The 20235-nt window shown below is 36.9% G+C and overlaps 1 protein-coding gene across 1 annotated transcript; it reads right to left on the reverse strand.

Moving 5' to 3' along the window:
- Window positions 1-11: 11 nt before the first annotated feature.
- LOC149804645 (retinol-binding protein 4-like) lies at window positions 12-18577 on the reverse strand. Its single transcript, XM_089933161.1, has 5 exons — window positions 18078-18577; window positions 5488-5618; window positions 4459-4559; window positions 2864-3088; window positions 12-16 (listed from the first exon to the last, which is right to left on the reverse strand). Exons 1-5 carry the CDS (start codon window positions 18201-18203, stop codon window positions 12-14), a joined length of 588 nt encoding a protein of 195 aa, XP_089789287.1. The 5' UTR covers window positions 18204-18577.
- Window positions 18578-20235: the final 1658 nt, after the last annotated feature.

The raw sequence follows: 20235 nt of genomic DNA on the forward strand, positions 1-20235 counted from the left end.
AAGAGTTCATATCAATCTAAGAGCAAAAAAGAGATGAAAATAAAATTAAGTGAATATAATTTATTTATAATTCAGCTTGTTTAGCATTTCTTTAAACTGCTTAAATATGAAGTTTCCGATGTTGTGAATAAAATAATGCACATTTTGAATCAGATTCATGTAAAACAACATTTCAAATACATGAAATCGATAGTTTGATTTCTGAATGAGAGATGGCAGAAACGTGTCAAACCTCATCTTATTTCAATTGTATAACGAATAATGGTTCTAAGAATGTCAAAGTTATGAAGATCACTTACCCACTGTGCACTCTGAAACGAATAAATATAAAGTAAAATATTTGGCCCCTCTTATGTTCATTTCCTCACCTGCCATGCTTTTGTTTATAAAAAAGGACACCCCGTTACTATTTTCATAATTTTTATAATTTCTCAGTCGAGTGAATAAAGAGAAAACGGTTTGGTAGTTATTTATTATTATTATTATTATTATTATCAATAGTAGCAAAAGTGGTACTAGTACCACTACTACTACTATTTTTGACATTTTGGAGTACAAGAGGAAACCAACATTAGGTTACTATCTTTTTGTGGGGGGTATGGTGATATGGGCAAACACTATGTTAGAAATGCTTATAGGTTTCATGACTTATATTCTGTATAAATTTGAAGGGGGTGCTGCAAATTTTAGCGATTCTAAATTCATTCACTGAAAATTACTGCATATATTAATTGCAGCATTTTACAAAACAAACTTAAAATAACAAAAGAACATTCAATGGCATACTCGCCAGATCGGTCGTTTTACTAATGAGGTGACAAATTGGCCCGACTTTCTGGTAGCAAGTAGTATGTTTGCATAAAGCTGGCCACTGTTAAATCAACAGTGTCTGAGGACCCAGTTTATACTGCTACTTAGACTCATGAACACAGAAGTTTTGGTATGTGTCAAATAGGCTTTTTAAAGTAGTTAATATTCTGTCAGTCTACTTGGAAAGAAAGAAAATACGATGGGATGATATGGCTGGAATATTATAGAACAGCTAATGGTTTTACTTTATTTCTAAGTGGACCATATTGTTGTAGAGTAGTGGGGAAAGGTTATTTGTTTATCAGGATTTAAATTTTATTTTTTCCATGCCCCTTCTTTCATACCCTACTTTGTGCGGTCACCAGAAAAATTAAACGAATTATCAGGAAAATAAGGGAATGGTAGTTTTGATTGAAGAAAAAAGGGTAGGGGTGGGTAGGCACATTATAGATGGTCTTGATGTTTTGCTTTATTTACAGTGGGATCTAATAGTTGTAGCGGGGGTTTCAAAAAACCCAATCTTGCTAGTTTGACATAGGAATTTTTCTTCCAGACTTATTTCCAATAATATACATAACAATGATTTAGTGAGAATCTGATATTTCCGGTTTGAATTTTTTAAAAACCCACATAATAAACCTACGATAGAATAATTATTTTATTTAGAGGGCAGACAAACTTACCAAATAAACCCAGCATGTTACACTATTACATTTCTAACCAAAACGACGCATCATGTGAAACTGCACATTTCATCATGACAACCTAGTGTTAATTTCCCCGTAGATGCTATAATCTTTTTATCCTTTCTAACACACGAGTTACCATTTGTGGCTATAACGTGGCTCGATATTACTTGTGATCCATCAAGAAGTATGACAAGATGGCGGATGTTTGCACCGCTACGTTGTCATGTAGTAGATTGATACTTCGAAAACCTTTGCCCTGTCGGTGGTTCGGTAGTGTTTCATAATTTTCGATACCTTTTTTGAGGCATATAATGGCTATTGACACCAGTACTGTCAGACACAGGTACCTTGGTGGCCGGACCTTATGCATTAAAAATACTAGGTGTAAAACTCTCTTGACAGTCCGACTATGTCGAGTGATTTGTGGTTTCTGCCTACTTTCTCCGATCCAAGCTGTATTATTTTCTCTTAACTCTTAAACAGGGTTCCCAAAATTAAATCCATGTTTGATTACCAGTAACAATATAATCTAAGCGCCCATATTCACGCTCTTCGTACCTGGCGAGCTGCATTTCAATGCAACCTTCGCGTGTGTTCCATCAGTCGACAACAACTGCAGAACCCATCTTGCAAAACATTTCTGAGCATCAAATGATTCATCAAAATATCAAAAACAGCTGACGAATTAGTTTCCATGATAAAAGAAATATCTACCACTGTTTATCGATGATCGTCATGAATCGACTCGTTCGCAGCAGACACTTCCAGCTCACCAAGTTTTCTCCATCATTTTTACCTTACTGTCATTTCCTTATGTAACCTGACACGAATGTATCTGCAAGGTGTCAGGCGTACTGCACATGCAGCTGCAAGGAATTTTAAAGAATTTTTTTGTGTGTCTATCGATCGAAATTGAATTTGCTGACAGGTTCACACAAGCATTAAAGACGTACAAAAATATTCAGAACTTTTTAAATACTCCTCCAACTCCCACCCCCCAACACTGCTTCAGACGCTAGGTCTATTACTTCTGATATAGTTAAGAAATTATTTCTGAATGAAAACTGTTAATAATTCAGTCTAGAATACGTTTAAACACTAGATTTGAAAAAAATTCGGATGCGCATGTGTAAGCCATGTCAATCATTCATACAAGATTATGCGTTTTGTGTAACCCATAGTTATAAGCGGATAGCAATAAACAAATCTTACCATCTGTCTATTTGTTAATGGTAGTCAAATCCAGAAACCTTTAAATCATACAACAGAGATCAGTTTACATTATTTAGTTTGCATTAACAATGTGATAATAAGTGTCAAGTCTTGTACAAATTTATTGAAATTAATTATACACATGTACTTACCGTTGTTTTGTTTGGTATCGAGGTATCTAGAATAGTTAACACAGACGGCCTGCATGGAATTATTGACCAGTGTCCAGTAGCTGGCAGGGAGAGTGGGTGTCCTACTCCACACCCAGGAGTCCTGGTAGGTGCACTGCCCCTGGGCATTCTGCTTCTCACAGCCGTATATAAAGGCATAATGATCGTAGTCTGTACTCACCACCCAATAGTCGATAAGGTCTGAGTCTGGAATAATAATAATAATAATAATAATAATAATTATTATTATTATTATTATTATTATTATTATTATTATTATTATGACTCTATGGTTTTAGATTAAGAAATAGAAAAGAACGAAAACTAAAAAGCTTTATAATATAAAATTCAACAAATAATTTAGTTCCCTAGAATACAAGTTATCATTTTAAAAGAACTCACAGTAATGCGAATTAAATCCCAAATACATGTAGTCGAAAAAGTGTTATCCCCAGTCCTATTGAATAAAGTTCAATTAAAGTTCAGTGGTATTCTAAATAATATAAAATGCTGAAGATGTTAATATACCTCTGGTATCGAATGTATTAATGTAGCAATGACCTGAAGTGTCCAAATTAATGTTTCTGTCAGAGTATATTTTCTATGAGCACGTTGTATTTCCAGTGAATAAATAATTTGAATAAATAAATTCCAAGCCCAAGTAAAATACTGAACACAAAACATGATTCTGTTTCAAGATCTTACAGAACAAATGAGTATTTTATATGTAAACAATATTATAAAGCCCTCTATTTGACCTAGATCAGAATTAGCATTTTCTATTAAAAAAACTATTACTTAATGGAAAGTTCCATTCTAGAAGATTCTATTACTAAAATTATAATATAGATCGTGATAAACATCAGGCACGCTATGTATTTTTAGGAATTCCAATAAACATGACCCAGACCTAATATATATTTTTACTTCCATTGATAAATATCCTACTTTTTAGCCCACACTTATAGAGGAAAAATATTAGCTATGTATTATTTGTTAACAAAAATAGATGGTATTAATCAGGTACAACATAATATGATGCTGGACATGGTCAAGTACAAAATACAATTATAACTTATAAACATGGATAAAAACTAGCAAATACAAATTAAATATACATAACATTATGAGTTGGAGAAGAATAGTGACTGCAAAACGTTTATAGATTGAACTGGTCCTGACTGAAAACTAGTTTAAAATCTATAGAATTAAAACAAAATTTGGTATATATACATTAATGCAATACTGGGCTATATTTTAATTTCCGATGATTTATTATGGTTTGCAAGCATTCCTTCTATTTAAAAACAATTATCAAAATTCTATCCAACAATGATTATTAATACTCGTAGTGATTTCCCACATTATAATCCTGCAAAACTTCATTGACGACTGGGGACACGAAAAACTCCTTCACATTTTCATAGTTCTTAAATATAGTTTATGTCGTTGATACAGTAGAGCTTTCCTTCAAGAATCAAACCAAAACAAAAACAAAACGCTCCTAACTTTGTTCCATTCTTCCATTGCTTGTGTGGTTGTTTAGTATTAAAAGCATTTATTGCATAGAAACTTGCATGATTGGTTGAAATATCGGGTGAATCTGAGCTTTCCAGGAACTGTCGTCTGCTCCAGCAGGGCCACATAATGAAAACATACACTGACGTTTTCTGGGGATCTGCAAGTGTGTAAATGAAAGAAAACAGATAATTAACAAGACATTTTTGAGTTGTATCATTCATTCATCGAACGTTCTTTGTCTGTGCATATTAGAAAGACTTTTCAAAGTCGAAAAATGTGATTTAAAAGATTAAGAAGTTGATGAATACGCGTTATAGGATTTGCGAAAGAGTGATATTTTTTTATTAAAACATCTAACTTGTGCCACCAAAACTTAATAATTCATTTATTTAGAACGACTATCATTAAATAAGAAACCAAGGGATAATTATGATCAAGAGCGAAGGATATTGACTAAGACAGTCAGCTATCAATCGTAACTTTTACGTTTTAAGTTCTTATATGAATATGATCGTTCCGATACCAGCAAGTTTGATGAGTGTGATTTTTTGGCATCAGGTGTACTTACAGTTCAAAATTACACGAGAACATTTTTTTCTTATAGATTCCATTTTATCAAATTCACGACTAACTCATTGACTAATGTTTCAAATGATATAGTATGTACAGTCTTCTTCTTTCCCTTTTTGTTAAATAAAATCTTGTTTCAATTTGTAATTAATCGTTTAAGAATAATGATGATACATGCTGCAAATGACTACCGGAGCACTCAGGAGAGATTTTTGACCATACGTCTCAAACTATTTACTTGTGCTCAGGCAAATATTTGCAGTTAACAAACCATACACGGTCTATATGCAATCAAACGGAAAAATTATATATATATATATATATATATATATATATATATATATATATATATATATATATATATATATATATATATATATATATATATATATATATATATATATATATATATATATATATATATATATATATATATATATATTTATGTGTGTGTGTGTGTGTGTGTGTGTGTGTGTGTGTGTCTATAAATTAAAGATGTAACGAATTTTCTATACCTTCCGCTTATAAATATAGTGACTGAGCTGTTTGGGTTGAGTACATAGTAGTGAGTATAATCTTGAAACAATTCGCTTGGAGGTATATAACTCTGAGCAAGCCACTTCTGTTCGTACCACTTCCCAACGTACTGCAATTAAAAAATATTGAGACTTATAATAATGTGCATTCACACAGTTTGCCAATATGAACATACCCCGTCTTTCCCGTCGAGAAAGAAACCTCAGATTCCCGCCATTGGGTATATATTCGGAACCATGTTTGATTTTATAGGACAGTATAGGCGGTAGGAGACAAAGTTTCAATCAGAACACGATCAGCCTAATGTGTATTTGTATAACAACTTTCAAGGTTAATACTCAATATTGATGGAAATGGCCGAGCGATGATCCGATAGACAGTTCGCCTATCTTTTCACGTTCATGTATAGCTGAAAATATGACAACGTACAAAAATATACATTCAACATTTTAAAGTAAACAGAAATACAACATTTTGGACAGCATCATAATTTGATTCTTGTAAAGATTGCAGCAAGTATTCCCTTTGCACCACTGAGATCCTTGCCTCAATTTTTATTGTTAACATTTCTAGTGTTAGCAATCGACCATCATTTTATAGCATTATTTCTTTGTAAGGGAAAGCGTCTTGTTTCTTTATACAAGACCAATTTATGCAGAGTCAAAAATAGGTACGTGAAGCATTTTTAACAAAAATATGTAGCATCTAGAAAAATAAAAGAAACGAATTAAAAAAGCAACTATATTGGAACCTAAAACAAGCAGGAAAGTAAGAGACGAACCTTCAAAATTAAAATTCAGGAATTTCAATGGAAGCATTGATTATTCATCAACTGAAAATTAAACTTTGTTCAAACACACCCATATTTGTATTAAAAAGTGAAAACTTATTTTCTCCTCCGGAGGTGTTACAATTTTGGTGTTTTCTCTGTTTCTCTAACCTCTCTCTATTTATCTCGAGTTTTAGTTTTGTTGTAATTATTTATTTTCATCCATGTCAACTTCTTTCTAAAAATTTTCCGTTGTCATGTTGTCCATATATATCATGACTCACTGGTCTGATTAAATATTTTAATCACTTTCAGAAAATTCACTTGTTCTACCTATATTTTTAAAAGTCACATAATTTCAGATTCTTGCCTAGAACATTTTTAATGCATAGAAGAAAGCAAAAGAATTAACGTATAAAATATGTATCTCTTTAAAGGTCTTAATTTGTTGTTTTATATTTTAACTGTATCTTACATACATTGCTTCTTATACCGATACAGTACTTTCATCATGTAAAATGGACGAAATTTACCGAAGTTCAGACTTTCTGTAACTTCTTCTCTCAAAGACTTGATAAATTTACACAACAAAGTCAATTGTCCAGAGTCTGTTCTTATAAATAGCACTAAGTACAACAATGTTCTTCTTCTAGAGGGGACCCCGAGTGGCCGAGTGGTCTAAAGCGCTCTCCGTTACGGATCACTGCCATTTTACCTCTGTCTGCGTGGGTTCGAGTCTCGGATCCGGCTAATGTGGGTATGTGAGAAACCTTGCCAGTAGTTTATCGTGGGTCGGTGGTTCTTTCCGGGGAGTTTCTTGGGTTCTTCCTCCACCAATAATACTGGCCGCTATGTATAGCCTATCGTGATCTGAAAAATGGCTTTAAACCCTACAACAACAACAACAACAACAACTTCTTCTAGAGCACATACAGCATTTCCATATCCTTTCCATATCTATCTCGAAAACGATTTCCATATTGGGCGATAGTGCAGTCCGTCTTTAAGAGGGCTCTAGTTTTATTTTGTTTCATTTCATTCTCATTTGGTTTTGAAATGGCCTTTCCTGGTGGAATATTAGCAACTCTCTCAGGAATGTTCTGCACTTGCTGGCTAGTATCATGCATATATGGTGCAGCACAGGCTTTATTAGGTCCAAATCTGTTTTGAGACTAGCTTGATTCAATCCTGATTGGTTTGTTTTGTTGTTTTGTTTGTTTCATTTTAGCTGCTTCACTGGTTGCTTTTCCAACACTTGCCAGTCTAAGATATTGTTTGAAATGTAGGGCCTTTAAATTACATTAATTTTTTTACCTTTTAATGATCTTTTCAAGCAAGGGCCATTCGAGGGCATGAAATAAGTTTTAATATCATCATACTCGATACAAATTATAAAACTTAACCTAGTAGACATCATTTTGCATCAGACGCGCAACACACCCACACACACACATACACACGAAATATTTGCGTGTCTTTGCATCTCATATTTCAATTCTGCATTTTACATTTTAAGAAATGCTCTCTGTAAGTGCTGAATTATCTTTTGTTTGTGTTTCAAAATATGTTAAAGAATACGATTTCATGTAGTTTCTCTGTCTAGCGTTGTCTGTGCGTAGCAACATGCGGATAGCTTTAGTCAGCAAAATTCAGCCTTTCCAGTAGTTTCCATACAATTTTACAACCAACTGATAAATGGTAGTTACCTGCACATACCTTAAACAGATGATTTTTAGATATAATTGCATAGGAAAATGTCTGATTTATTATCGATTAATGATCGTTTTAGCAGCAGAACAGTCAACCTAGAAGATGTCCCACCGCTGTTGTATCACTAAGTTCACTTGTTACTAGCTTCAAGTATTGGTTCCCACCACATTCTAGAGGAACCAGTATAATCAAAAGAAGAACCAGTCCGCATACAATTGCAAAGGAGGAAATAACAAAGTCACCTGGTACGTTGGATTTTCATAAGCTTATTTAAACCATTATTAAAGCAGAAAGTTTTATTTGGGAATATACTTTAAATGTCATTTCTTCAAGAAACTGACTGATAATTTCAATTTTTTAGTCAATACTAGAAATGCTGAATTATAGTGTAATGACCAAATTTTGGGCACGGATGCCTTTACTCAAAACCAACACACTCGAATATTATTCTTCGTAATCAATTGTGTAAATTGACCTATATCTCATATTTCGTGGACAGAAATACCACGAAAACTACACACAAATTACCCAGTTCTGCATAGAATCAGAAACATCTAAAGCACATTTCAAATTGTTCAGGGCAGCTTGTACCTTAACTCCCTAGCGTTTCCACTGCTGATAGTATTAGGCTAAGTGCTTGCACTTGAATAATTTGCTTTTAATGTCCTAAAGTGTTTCCTAATTTTAGCGGTAATTTTTCTAAGAACTGAACTTACAATCGGCACTATATCGCCATGATTCGGCTGTTGTGCATTAAATTCATATACATACGTACATGTACATTAGCCTCTGCCTTGAATTATAGTTTAACCAAAATGTTTAAGTACCTTTTCATAACTCACCCTCGTAAAATCCTAAGTTTTCTGAACTTGAAAAGAAACAAGTTCGCATTTGGTCTTAACTTGTTACTTACACAAAATAAAATGATGAATGAGAAGAGGGACCATGTGGGTTACTACCGGTCCATCTCAGCAGAACAATGTATTTACAGTTCCATTTTAATACCTTCGTTTACCAAATCAAACGAAGAACAAGCTCAGAATGTAACAATTTTGAATCTCTGTTCATTTGTTAACCTGGAAGAGTATTGTGTAAATGATCTCTATGTAAATACCAGTAAATAAGTTTCTGTGGCTACCTTACTTGGCTTCATGTTTAGTTTTCTAGTTTATTGTCTTGTATATTGCTTATTATTTGTATTATGAACATGTTTGCTTATGTTTCTTGTACAAAGTTTTAGATGGAATTTTCTTTACAGATTTATTTGCTTGTTTAATTTTTAATATCTTTGCTGGATATCATGTCTTTGTTTAGAGCTTTTGCGTTTGGCTTTCAATTACTTTTTATTCATGCGTTCTGTTTTTATATGTATTTCAGTATATATATTGTGCGTTGCTCGTCTTGGGATAGATATCCTTCCATTGGCTTCATTGAAATCGTATTTGTGTGTATTCTAAATGTTTTGCTTAGTCTTTTCCGATGCCACTAATTGCTGAATCAGTGAAGGAAATTTCAGAGAGATAGCTTTCCGTCCAACGATGTCAAAGTTCGTGATCACTGCCACATCACTGACGTGTGCAGAGGAACTGCACACTGCGCATGTAATCTACAGTTGGAAACAACACGGAAGCTGGCAGTCTACGGGTTATAAGTCCCACCCGATTGGCGTAGGGAAGGAGCGTCACGGGTCAGCTTTGATGGTGCGAGGGGTCATCGCGTCCCACTGGTCGACTACCGCCCGCCTCAAGCCGTGCAGCTCCCGGTCAGTAAGGTGTTGGCCCGTCAACAACTGACTGCTCCAGTGGGTGCCTGGACCTCAGTGTGTTGCTCAGTGTGACAAACAGACGGAAATTCCGCACCAAACAAAGGAAACAAGAAACCAAGAAAGAAGACTTCAGCTCTTCGATTCGCAAGCTGGAACGTACGTACCATGTGTAAAGGCATCTCTGACTACCTCAGAGAGGTGGATGACACCAGGAAGACGGCCATCATCGACAGTGAGCTCACCAGACTAAATGTCAGCATAGCTGCCCTCCAAGGAACCAGGCTCTCCTCCAGCGGCTTCCTAAGAGAAGAAAACTACACCTTCTTCGCCATCATAAACACCCTCCTGGCCTCAGTTGAGCCTTCCCCAGGGGGATCTGAGCGTCTCTTGTCCATCCACCTTGCCACTACTGCAGGTTCTGTCAACATCTTCAGTGTCTACGCCCCCATCCTCACGTCTTCAGAAGACACAAAGAATCCGTTCTGTGGGTATCTGGACGAACATATCAAAAGATGCCCTAAAGACGAGCCACTATTCCTCCTCTGCGACTTTAATGCCAGAGTAGGTGTGGACCACGAGTCATGGTTTGACTGCCTCTGACATCGTGGCACTGGAAAGACCAATGAAAACGGTCAGAGACTGCCGGAGCTGTGCACCTACCATTACCTGTACGTTATAAACACCTTCTTCAAGTGTAATCCACAACACAAATTGTCATGGAAACACCCCAGGTCTCACCGCTAGAACCAACTCGACTTTGTCATCACCAGGCGCTCTGCCCTGAACAGCGTCCTCTCCACCAGAAGCTACCACAGTGCTGACTGCGACTCCGACCACGCCCTCGTGATTAACAGGGTGCGCTTACAGCCAACACACTACACCACTCAAAACCAAAAGGTCCTCCTCGCATCAACACTACTCAGATGTCGGTCCCCTCCAAATTGGAGGAGTATGTGTCCGCCCTGGACCAGGCTCTCCCAGGACCTGCCAGAGCACGATGTCACAGCCAAGTGGAAAGCCATGAAGGGTGCCATCTATAGCACAGCCTTGTCCACGTTTGGCAAGAGGGAACGGCCTAGTCAGGACTGGCTCAAGGCACACCTTTTAAGGATGGAACCAATAATTAAGGACAAACGAAAAGCCTTCATAGCCTACAAAAATGCCCCAAAAACGGACGATTTCTTCCCTCAGAAGTGCCCAAAGCATCACTAAATGCATCAGTTGACAATGTGCGAACGAGTACTAGCAGCAACTGTGTGAAGGAATCCACCGCAGTGCCGAGTCTGGAAACATCCAATGTACGTAGTGTCATCAAGAAGGCTCTAATTCCTACAGTTAAGGGGCTCGCCTCCCACCCCCCGAAATCTCTGACAGGATAAAAGATCACAGACCGCGAGCAACAGTTGGCCAGTTGGGTGGAGCACTACTCGGAGCTATACTCCCGAAAAACTTGTCACCGTTACGGCCCTTAGCAGGATACAGAAACTGCCCACCATGGTGGAACTCGACAACGTGCCCACCTTAGAGGAACTCAGCAAAGCCATCGACTCCCTTCCAAACGACAAAGCACCAGGTAGCGAAAACATATCGCCTAAAGCTATCAAAACGTGGGAAACCGACATTGCTTCAGCAGCTGCATGAGCTACTCTGCCTCTGCTGAGAGGAAGGAGAAGTCCACCAAGATATGCGCTACCCCACCATTGTGACCATTTACAAAAGCAAGGGCGACCGCAGTGGCTGTAACAATTACAGAGGGATCTCGCTCAAGCTCATCGTTGGCAAAGTGCACGGTGTCACCCTGGAAGCAGTCAACAATTTTACTTACCTGGGGTTACCCATCAGCAACACTCTCTCGCTCGATGTGGAGCTGGACAGAAGGCTTGGAAAGGCAAACACCAGCATGGCATGACTAATGAAGAGAATGTGGGAAAACAGAGCACACCAAGATCCAAGTCTACCATGCTTGCGTTCTCAGCACCCTCCTATATGGAAGTGAGACCTGGAGCACATAGATGTGGTAAGAGCTTCGGCTCAACTCCTTCTATATACGGTGCCTAAAACGCATCCTGAAAAGCAGCGTGCAAGTATCCCCAGCATGTACTCCCTGCTGAGAAAACTCCGCCTTCAATGGTTGGGACACGTCCAACGCATGGAGGATGGGAGGCTGCCAAAGGACATCCTATATGGACAGCTGGCCACTGGCACCAGAAGACTCGGCCTCTCCTCACTCGGTTTGAAGGATAAGTCCAAGAGGGACATGAAAGCATTCGACATTTCACCTGACGCTGGGAAGAGCAGGCTGAGGACAGAGGCACCTGGAGACAGACGGTCCGTAAGGGCATAGCAGTCGCTGATGTGAGGAAAGGCCAGCTGGCGGCAGAGAAACGTGAGAGAAAGAAGAGCGGTCAGCAAACACAGCTACTCAGACTTCCCAGTACCTCTGCACCAACTGTAATAGGGACTGTCACTCGCACATAGGCCTGCACATCCACAGCAGACGTTGCCAAAACCCCAGAGACAGACGACACTCCAAGGGTGCTACTTACATGGTCTCTTGAGAATGAGCCGTCAGTGATGATGATGATAGTGATTTACTGGATTTATTTAATGTCTGCTTTATACGTATCTAATTTCTCTACATCTTGCCTCAATCGTTCTTTCATAACCATACTTTTACAGATATATTGAAAGTTTGCTCGATTTTTTGAAGACATAAGTAAAACACATTAACATAATAGAGAATAAGGTAACCAGATAATAACGCATTGCATATTAACTTGTATTAATTTATCCAGACAGTCAACAACATACATACATACATACATACATACATACATACATACAACATCCATACATACATACATACATGCATACATACATACATACATGCATACATACATACATACATACATACATACATATCATACATATTTTATCAACCCAAACCAAGTTTTCCTGTGAGTTCAAACTTCTCCCTCTTGGCCTTTGTAGGTAGAAGTGACATCTATCTAAACTCTGACCTAGCTTGAGCCATTCATTTAGTGGAAGACACATATGTTTAATTGTCGCGCAAAAATGCAGACAACGGTGTTGACACATCAGAACGGGGCCATTGACCCATATACAAACAAACATTGTTTGAAATAGACTTGGATTTTGCACAATCACGTTTGGTCTTGTTTGTATATACTTAATCTATTTCGTTGAGAGGACTCGGTGCATAAACTCTTGTTCACCTTTTAGAAATCGATTGACTCCAAGCCAAACAACGTAGCAGGAAAATGGAATAACCTTGTTACTGCTAGATATTGGGTGTTTGTTATGGAGGGATACACATTTAGACATTTTGTATGTGAATAGCTTCGTTACTTGTAATAACAAGTAGTTGTGCGCATTATATGCAGTGATAAATAAGTCTAATATCAATAGCTTTGTTACTTGGTATATTCCATTTAAAGGGATAAATAGGGTTAACATCGTGAACAGCTTTGTTACTTGGTACATTCCATATAAAGGGATAAATAGGGTTAACATCGTGAATAGCTTTGTTACTTGTTAAATCCCGTAGTAGAACACAATATATACAGGAATAAACAGGGTTAACATCGCGACTTGCTTTGTTGCTTCTTATATCCCGTAGTAGAATACATTCCATACAGGGATACATAGGGTTAACATCGCGACTAGCTTTGTTACTTGTTACATCCCATAGTTTGTGCATTTGATACAGGGACAACATAGTACATAGCTTTGTTACTTGTTGCATACAGTAGATGTGTACATTCTATACAGGGATAAATAGGGTTAACATCATAAATAGCTTTGTTACTTGTTGCATACCGTAGATGAGTACATTCTATACAGGGATAAATAGGGTTTACATCGTAAATAGCGTTTTTACTTGTTGCATACCGTAGATGAGTACAATCTATACAGGAATAAATAAGGCTAAGTCGTCGCATGAGTATCCTGTAGTTTTTGCCGACAATTTGTATCCCCTACCGATTTTAAAAATGAAAAACATCAAGGATATAAAAATATCCCCAAACCTTAGTCATCTCGTTCATCTATTTATAGTTTCTAACCTGATTATGGTCTAGGGATTTTCTAACACTGTCATCTTGTTCACGTTTCAAAAGGGTGTTTCTATACTAACACGGACGGTATATTTATATAGGCGAGTCGTTTTTTGTTGTTGTTGTTTCATTTGGGTGTTGAATTTGTTCATCAGCTGCGATATGTGCAGGGTAATTCCGTAAATGTCCTCAACTTTGAGTGTTACAAACTTCTGAAACAATGCACACAAGAGCTTCAAATCTTGCTATTTTTATTTTGTACTGTTTTCAAGATATAAAAATATATGGACATTGCAAATATTGGACGTAGTCGACAGAGTGTTTACACTCTTTGTATCACTGAAAATGGACTTTTCCAGAACCTAAATTGTGCAGAAAGTAAGCTCGTAATTTACCCTAAAAACTTACGTTTGGTTTGAAACACGGGCAAGATGACACCGTTAGAGACCCCTAGACTACCATCATGTTAGAAATACAATAAACATAAAACATTAATGGTCAATTTTTAAGACGACCTACCCTGGCTTAAATAATACATTACACACAAAAAAAACAAATTATAACTTCGAGAAACATTTTTGAAAACCAATAAGCGACTCGGTATTAGAAAATATATAGAAAATTTGAGAAAAAATAACGAACGCAACAATATATATGCGCAAACAAGATAATATTTTTCAAATGCCAGAAAGAAAACTTATGTTTGGTTTCAAAGACGAGCAAGATGACACTATTTGGGACCCCCAGACAACAATCATGTTAGAGCTTCAATGAAAATAGCTTAAATCATACGTCAAGCAACAGCAAGATTAAATATCAATTGCAAGGCTACTCTTTTACGTGGCATGAAGGGATCAAAGGGCACATATAACGTTCAAATACGCTCAATTGAACCAGCTTTATTTGCCATACTATTTATCTGTAGGTGCATGGGTGAAATGTATGCTCCTCTGTTCGAATAAAATATATATGTTTCATAAATTATATGTATTTCAGATTTCCACGAGTTCTGAAAAAAGCTACGATATTTTTTTTTTTAAGTGCTATGCCATATACAAATATCATACAGAAGGAGAGTCACAGTTATTTATGTCCATAGACTTACCCAGGCCCTGACTACTTACACTGGCAAGATTACAAATGGATCCTTAATGTACGGTATTTCTTTCTCAGATATATAGGTTACGTATCTGGGATGTCAAGCAAAACAAAATAAATACGGATCACTGTCGCGTTGTTTGGAACGTGGCAAATGTGTCAACCTAGGATTGACAAAACTACATGAATCGGGATACAATTACTCATTTCATTTTATTTTATTGAATCAGCTTAGAGCCTTTGTAATGGTACAAACTAAATCTAAATCGGAATGAATTGCTGTTTATTATACATCATAGCCTACAAAACAGTCCAGAAGACCAGTCTCCGTATTTTCGAATTAAGTTAGAAGTTCAAGAATAATCTCAAAACACGAAGCTCAGATATTATGCTTGGAGAAAATCAACACAATTTAAGTTTAGCAGGATAATAGAGGAACCGACATTTAAAAGTTAATGAAAGCTCTTTGACTCTAATTTAATTTTAATCAAAGTTGTAATAATCTATGTTTTCTGATTTTAAACTTGATGTTCCTTCAAACCGTTTAAAGAATATGGGGCCAGAAATTTACGTATTCAATATTTGCAATCATCTTTAAGTAGATATAGCAATACCACAACGACAGTGGGGATGCAATCAATGCAATGACGTATTCCTTTAAAAAAAATTTAATTCAGACGCAAAACATGCTTTTATGAATATTGTAAATCAAATTTACTCGCGTTACGTATTGGCCATGGTTCTCGACCAAGTCTTAAATGTGGCATCGGTGTAAGGTCGCATATACAGCTTTGCCGACCACTTGGATACGTTTTGCGACTATAATCGCCAGCACCCGCAAAGTCTTGCCAACGACAAAAATACAGCACCCGCAAAGTCTTGCCAACGACAAAAATACAGCACCCGCAAAGTCTTGCCAACGACAAAATACAGTAATTAATGAACTAATAGCCAGGATTGAAGCGATTGTGGTTTCTGATCACGGGAAAGTGACAATTCTACACAAAATTATTGATGGAATAAGCAATTAAACAATGGAGTCCCTTTATATACGGGCGTGCTGACTATAAATCAAATTAAGCAATCCAGGCGAGAGCGTGGAATAAGGATTCCAAGCGGTATGAGAAAGGCAGATATACCTACACTATATGGACTCGAAGGTGAGCCGCTTCCAACCGTGAAGCAACTTCCTGAAACAGCATCGTAGTTGCATATCAATATTCCTTTACGTGCTAGAAGAAACGATATTGCACGTGTGCTAGCTGATAAAGAAGAGCGTCGTCTTTACGTATGGATATAAATTTTTCCTCGAATGGTGTACCTGTATAGGAAGTACGATGGGATGAAATTTCCATGTAGATATTGCATGCATTTATTCACCACGCAACAGATGCTTGACGACCATGATTTTAACTGCCAAAAATGAAGTTTCCATCTGTGATTTACGCGGACTTCGGATGCTTAAAGTTCCCGTGGAAGTTCCACTTTCCGATGTTCAATCAATTGCGACGCAAGTTACTGAACAAGTCAATTGTGGATTTCGATACAATGTGTTAGATGCAGTGGAGTAACTGAACCGCGAATGTTGTATCGCAGCAAGTATGGTGTTGAGGTGTTTATTAAATCGCTCGAGATTACAGCTAAATGTATTCAGCTACATCTTTCATAGCGTGCCGACCTGATCATGACCCATGATGACAACAGCGAGTTTCCACGGCCGCTCATTATTGGATCAGTGAAGGAACTTTCAGAGAGATGGCTTTGCCGTCCGACGACGCAACTTTCTGCAGCAACATCAACAAGCAGAATCCATCTGCACGTTAACATTGTCTTGGCACTTGTATAGTTACCCACAGTGATGTATTGACAAATGTAAAGTTATCCACGGTGAAATATAGGCAAATAATAAGATTTACTCGAATATCAAAGGTGGAAATTTCTCTATGGGGGTCACCTTGATTACCGTCGTTTTATTACACCCGTTTATGTATGTTTCATTTGTGGATAAGTCTTCATGTCCTTAGGAGAATAAGGTGACTCGCTATGCAGACACAGTCAGCAAATGTTTCTTCTCGCAAATTATTATTTTTACAAGAAAAAAGAATGCAAAGAACGCTAAATCAGACTCGGCAAAGTAAAAAATATCCTTAACTTTTCACATGTTCCCAGAAATATGTAATAAAATATCTAAAAATTAAACAACTTACAACAACAAATACGCTGACAGATGATGAAATTAGACAAATATATATGGGGCTCTATGTAGCACAAGTGCATCTTTATTATCGCTTTCTATTAATTTTAAACGATTTCTTAAACCGATTTTCGTCCAAGGTCTTTCAAAAAATGGATTTTTAGAATATTCATGCTTAATATCAAATAAATCAAAGTTAAATAGATAGAACTGACTAGATTGTACACGCACGCATAAACACGCACAATACTCTCTTCTCTGTTTTTCCCATGCCTCAATTCTGCATTTTACACCTTAAAGCATTCTGTGGAAGTAGACAATACTTTTTTTTTTTAATAAAATGTTTGTGTTTTAATATATTTCTTTAAATTATTTCAATTCAGTCCTTCTAGCAGCTTCTAGAATGGGAGATAGTCGTTACCGACATATACTTTAAAAAGATGACGTTTTGAATATCTTTACCAACGAACAACTTTTAGTAATAGAATTGTGACCAAAAGTTATAGACGCAACGGATACCTTTACGCAAAAGCATTAGCTCGCACATCATTCTATGTAAATTACAATTTTGTAAATTGAACTTTTCTTACTTTTGTGGACAAAAATGCTACCAAAATACACAAAATAATAGCAATTTATGTATAGAATCAGATAAAGCACATTTCAAATTACTCGCAGAGTCTCTCGACTTCCTAAACCTTTTGCCTCTTATGGTATTGAGCTGAGCGCTTGCATTTTAATATATATCTTCTGCCGTCCTAAAGTTTTTCGCATTTTCCCTGTATATTTTTAGTACTAGACTTTCTATCGACACAATATAGCCATGATATGCTGATCTGCCATTAAACCCTACACATACCTATATGTACCTAAACCGCTGATATGTATTATACTTTCCTATTGAATAGATGCATATGGTTTTAACTAAATTGTTTAGGTACCTTTTCATAACTTACCTTCGAAAGATCAAAATTTTCCTGAACTCGAAAAGAAGCAATCTCACATTCGGCCTTTACCTGGTATTTCCACAACAGAAATTGAGGAAGCAGAAGACAGACTATGCAACATACCATTAGGTCCATTTTAGCAGAACAATGTAGATAAACTGTTACTTTTACGGTTCTTATTTACCCTGAAAATTGAAAATGTGTTGGGCTTTATAGCACACCTGAATTAGGCTCACATGACCGGGCACAATGAAGTGAAGTCGTTCTATTACCTGTAGACACTTGGAACTATAGTCTGCCTATACATCCCCGTTTGTCTGTACCCCACTGCCGATTTCCATAATGAAAACGTTTAATATGATAAAAAGTGCACATAACTAAGTCAATTTAATCATTGATTTATAATTTCTAACTGACTGAGACCAGAATGGCACTTAATACTGGCATCCCCTGTACCTTTCATGCTGAACGAACTTTCCATACTAACACGGCGTATATTGCGTACACTATCTGCTAGTTTATTTCCATCAGACAACAATGACGTAGTTCATCCTATTCGGTAACTGTCGGATAATTCCGTAAATTACCATTAGGTTGAGAGTTTGGAATTATATCCCTTTTCACACATGAACATAGAAATTAAACCGCTTGTTAAATCCACGTCAAAGGCAAATTTGTTGTGTCGTTCTTTTCCTTTGCTTGATTCGACATTGTAATTATCGGAAGCAGGCGACATATGTATGTACATTTCTAGTCGTGCACACACCCCTTTGCTAGAAATGGGCTTGTCCAGGAACTGGAAATGGCTCTCGAACATGTCCGTCAATTATATTGAAAACTTCCGTTAAGCGTGAAACGCGCAGACGGTGACGGTGTTAGGGACATTCTACTCAGAGTCAGGCTAGAAACTGTAAATCAATGAATGAATTGCCTAAGTTCCTTGCACTTTTTGTCACATTAAAGTTTCCATTATTGAAATTGATGGGGGGAGGGTGCAAACAAACGGTGATATATAGTCAGACAATACATGTATCAAGAGAACAAAGTTGGGTTGTACTCGCTGAGCGATAACGCGAGATTAATACTCTTTGTCCATTTCAGCAGGTGGATAACGGCTATGTGAGACCGGCAGACAGATTACGGTTCCCAGTTCCTTGACCCGTTTCATATTTTTCCCAACTCAGGCCTCTTGGACACGCGTTCATCCGCGATTGTAAGCTCCCGAAATAATTCTGACAACTCCGGTGGCCGAGTTGTCCGAGCGTCCGCCTCGGATACGTGAGGTCGTGGGTTCGAACCCTGGCCGAGTATGATTACTTTATAACAATAATAATGCATGCTTTTTAGAAATTTTGCTCAGTGTTATAAAGGAAATACAATTGCGTATAGGTAATTATTTTTCAGGCCATATTTTTCTGTTATGTTCAATGCATCATCCTCTTGGCTCTTTCTTACCCATTTTGTATTTTTGTTGGACAAATTCTTGGTATGTCATCATAATTTTTTATATTAATTAGCTAGTTTCAGGACTTTTAATTCAGTTTCCTCGATATTCGTTTGATTATTTAAACATCGGGGTCGTCTATTAATTATGTCAACAAAATGGGGGGGGGGAAGGGGTTTGAAGAAGTTTGACAATTGTTGACATGGGGAAGGGAGGAGTTCAAGATAAATTGACGTCAACAATGTTATTTTTTTACAATAAATTTAATAAATCAAAAAATAGGAAATTAGTCGGTGCGTTGGTATGGCACACACTCGCTCGCCCGTCAACAGCCCACCAGTTTAATCCTAAACCGGTTGAGCTCTTGCCAAGGAAGTCATAGTCTTGCATCATCATATTTTGTTTTTATTCAATGTAGATTGTAGACTGTAGACAGATTTTTAAGGGAAGCTGTTACTAAATTCAAAGACTGCACTGAGCCACAGACATCTAAATAGTATAGCTATCCATGGACTTCTATTAAATAGCATCTATGTTATATGTATAAATGCTATTTATATTGAAGTCCATAAGCTATCCCTCCAAGGATGGATAACTGAGCCTAGGAAACTTGAGAGCTTGACTATTATACAGTCATCTTTAACATAATACATAAAATAAATTATGTAGCCTACACAAGCATACAACTTCTTCAACCAGATGCAGTAACCTTAGTGCCTTACA

The sequence above is a fragment of the Sinohyriopsis cumingii genome, chromosome 2 (genome assembly GCF_028554795.1).
Source record: "Sinohyriopsis cumingii isolate HCF-2022 chromosome 2, ASM2855479v2, whole genome shotgun sequence".
In the NCBI taxonomy this organism is placed as follows: Eukaryota; Metazoa; Mollusca; class Bivalvia; order Unionida; family Unionidae; genus Sinohyriopsis; species Sinohyriopsis cumingii.

What these genes read in the sequence shown, in the direction of transcription:
- LOC149804645 (XM_089933161.1), bottom strand. Translation starts at nt 18,203, where the DNA reads ATGGACCTAATGGTATGTTGCATAGTCTGTCTTCTGCTTCCTCAATTT. An exon ending in AAAATTTTGATCTTTCGAAG is followed by an intron (nt 5,619 to 18,077) that starts GTAAGTTATGAA and finishes TTTTAATTGCAG; the next exon opens with TACGTTGGGAAGTGGTACGA. An exon ending in ACTATATTTATAAGCGGAAG is followed by an intron (nt 4,560 to 5,487) that starts GTATAGAAAATT and finishes ACACACTTGCAG; the next exon opens with ATCCCCAGAAAACGTCAGTG.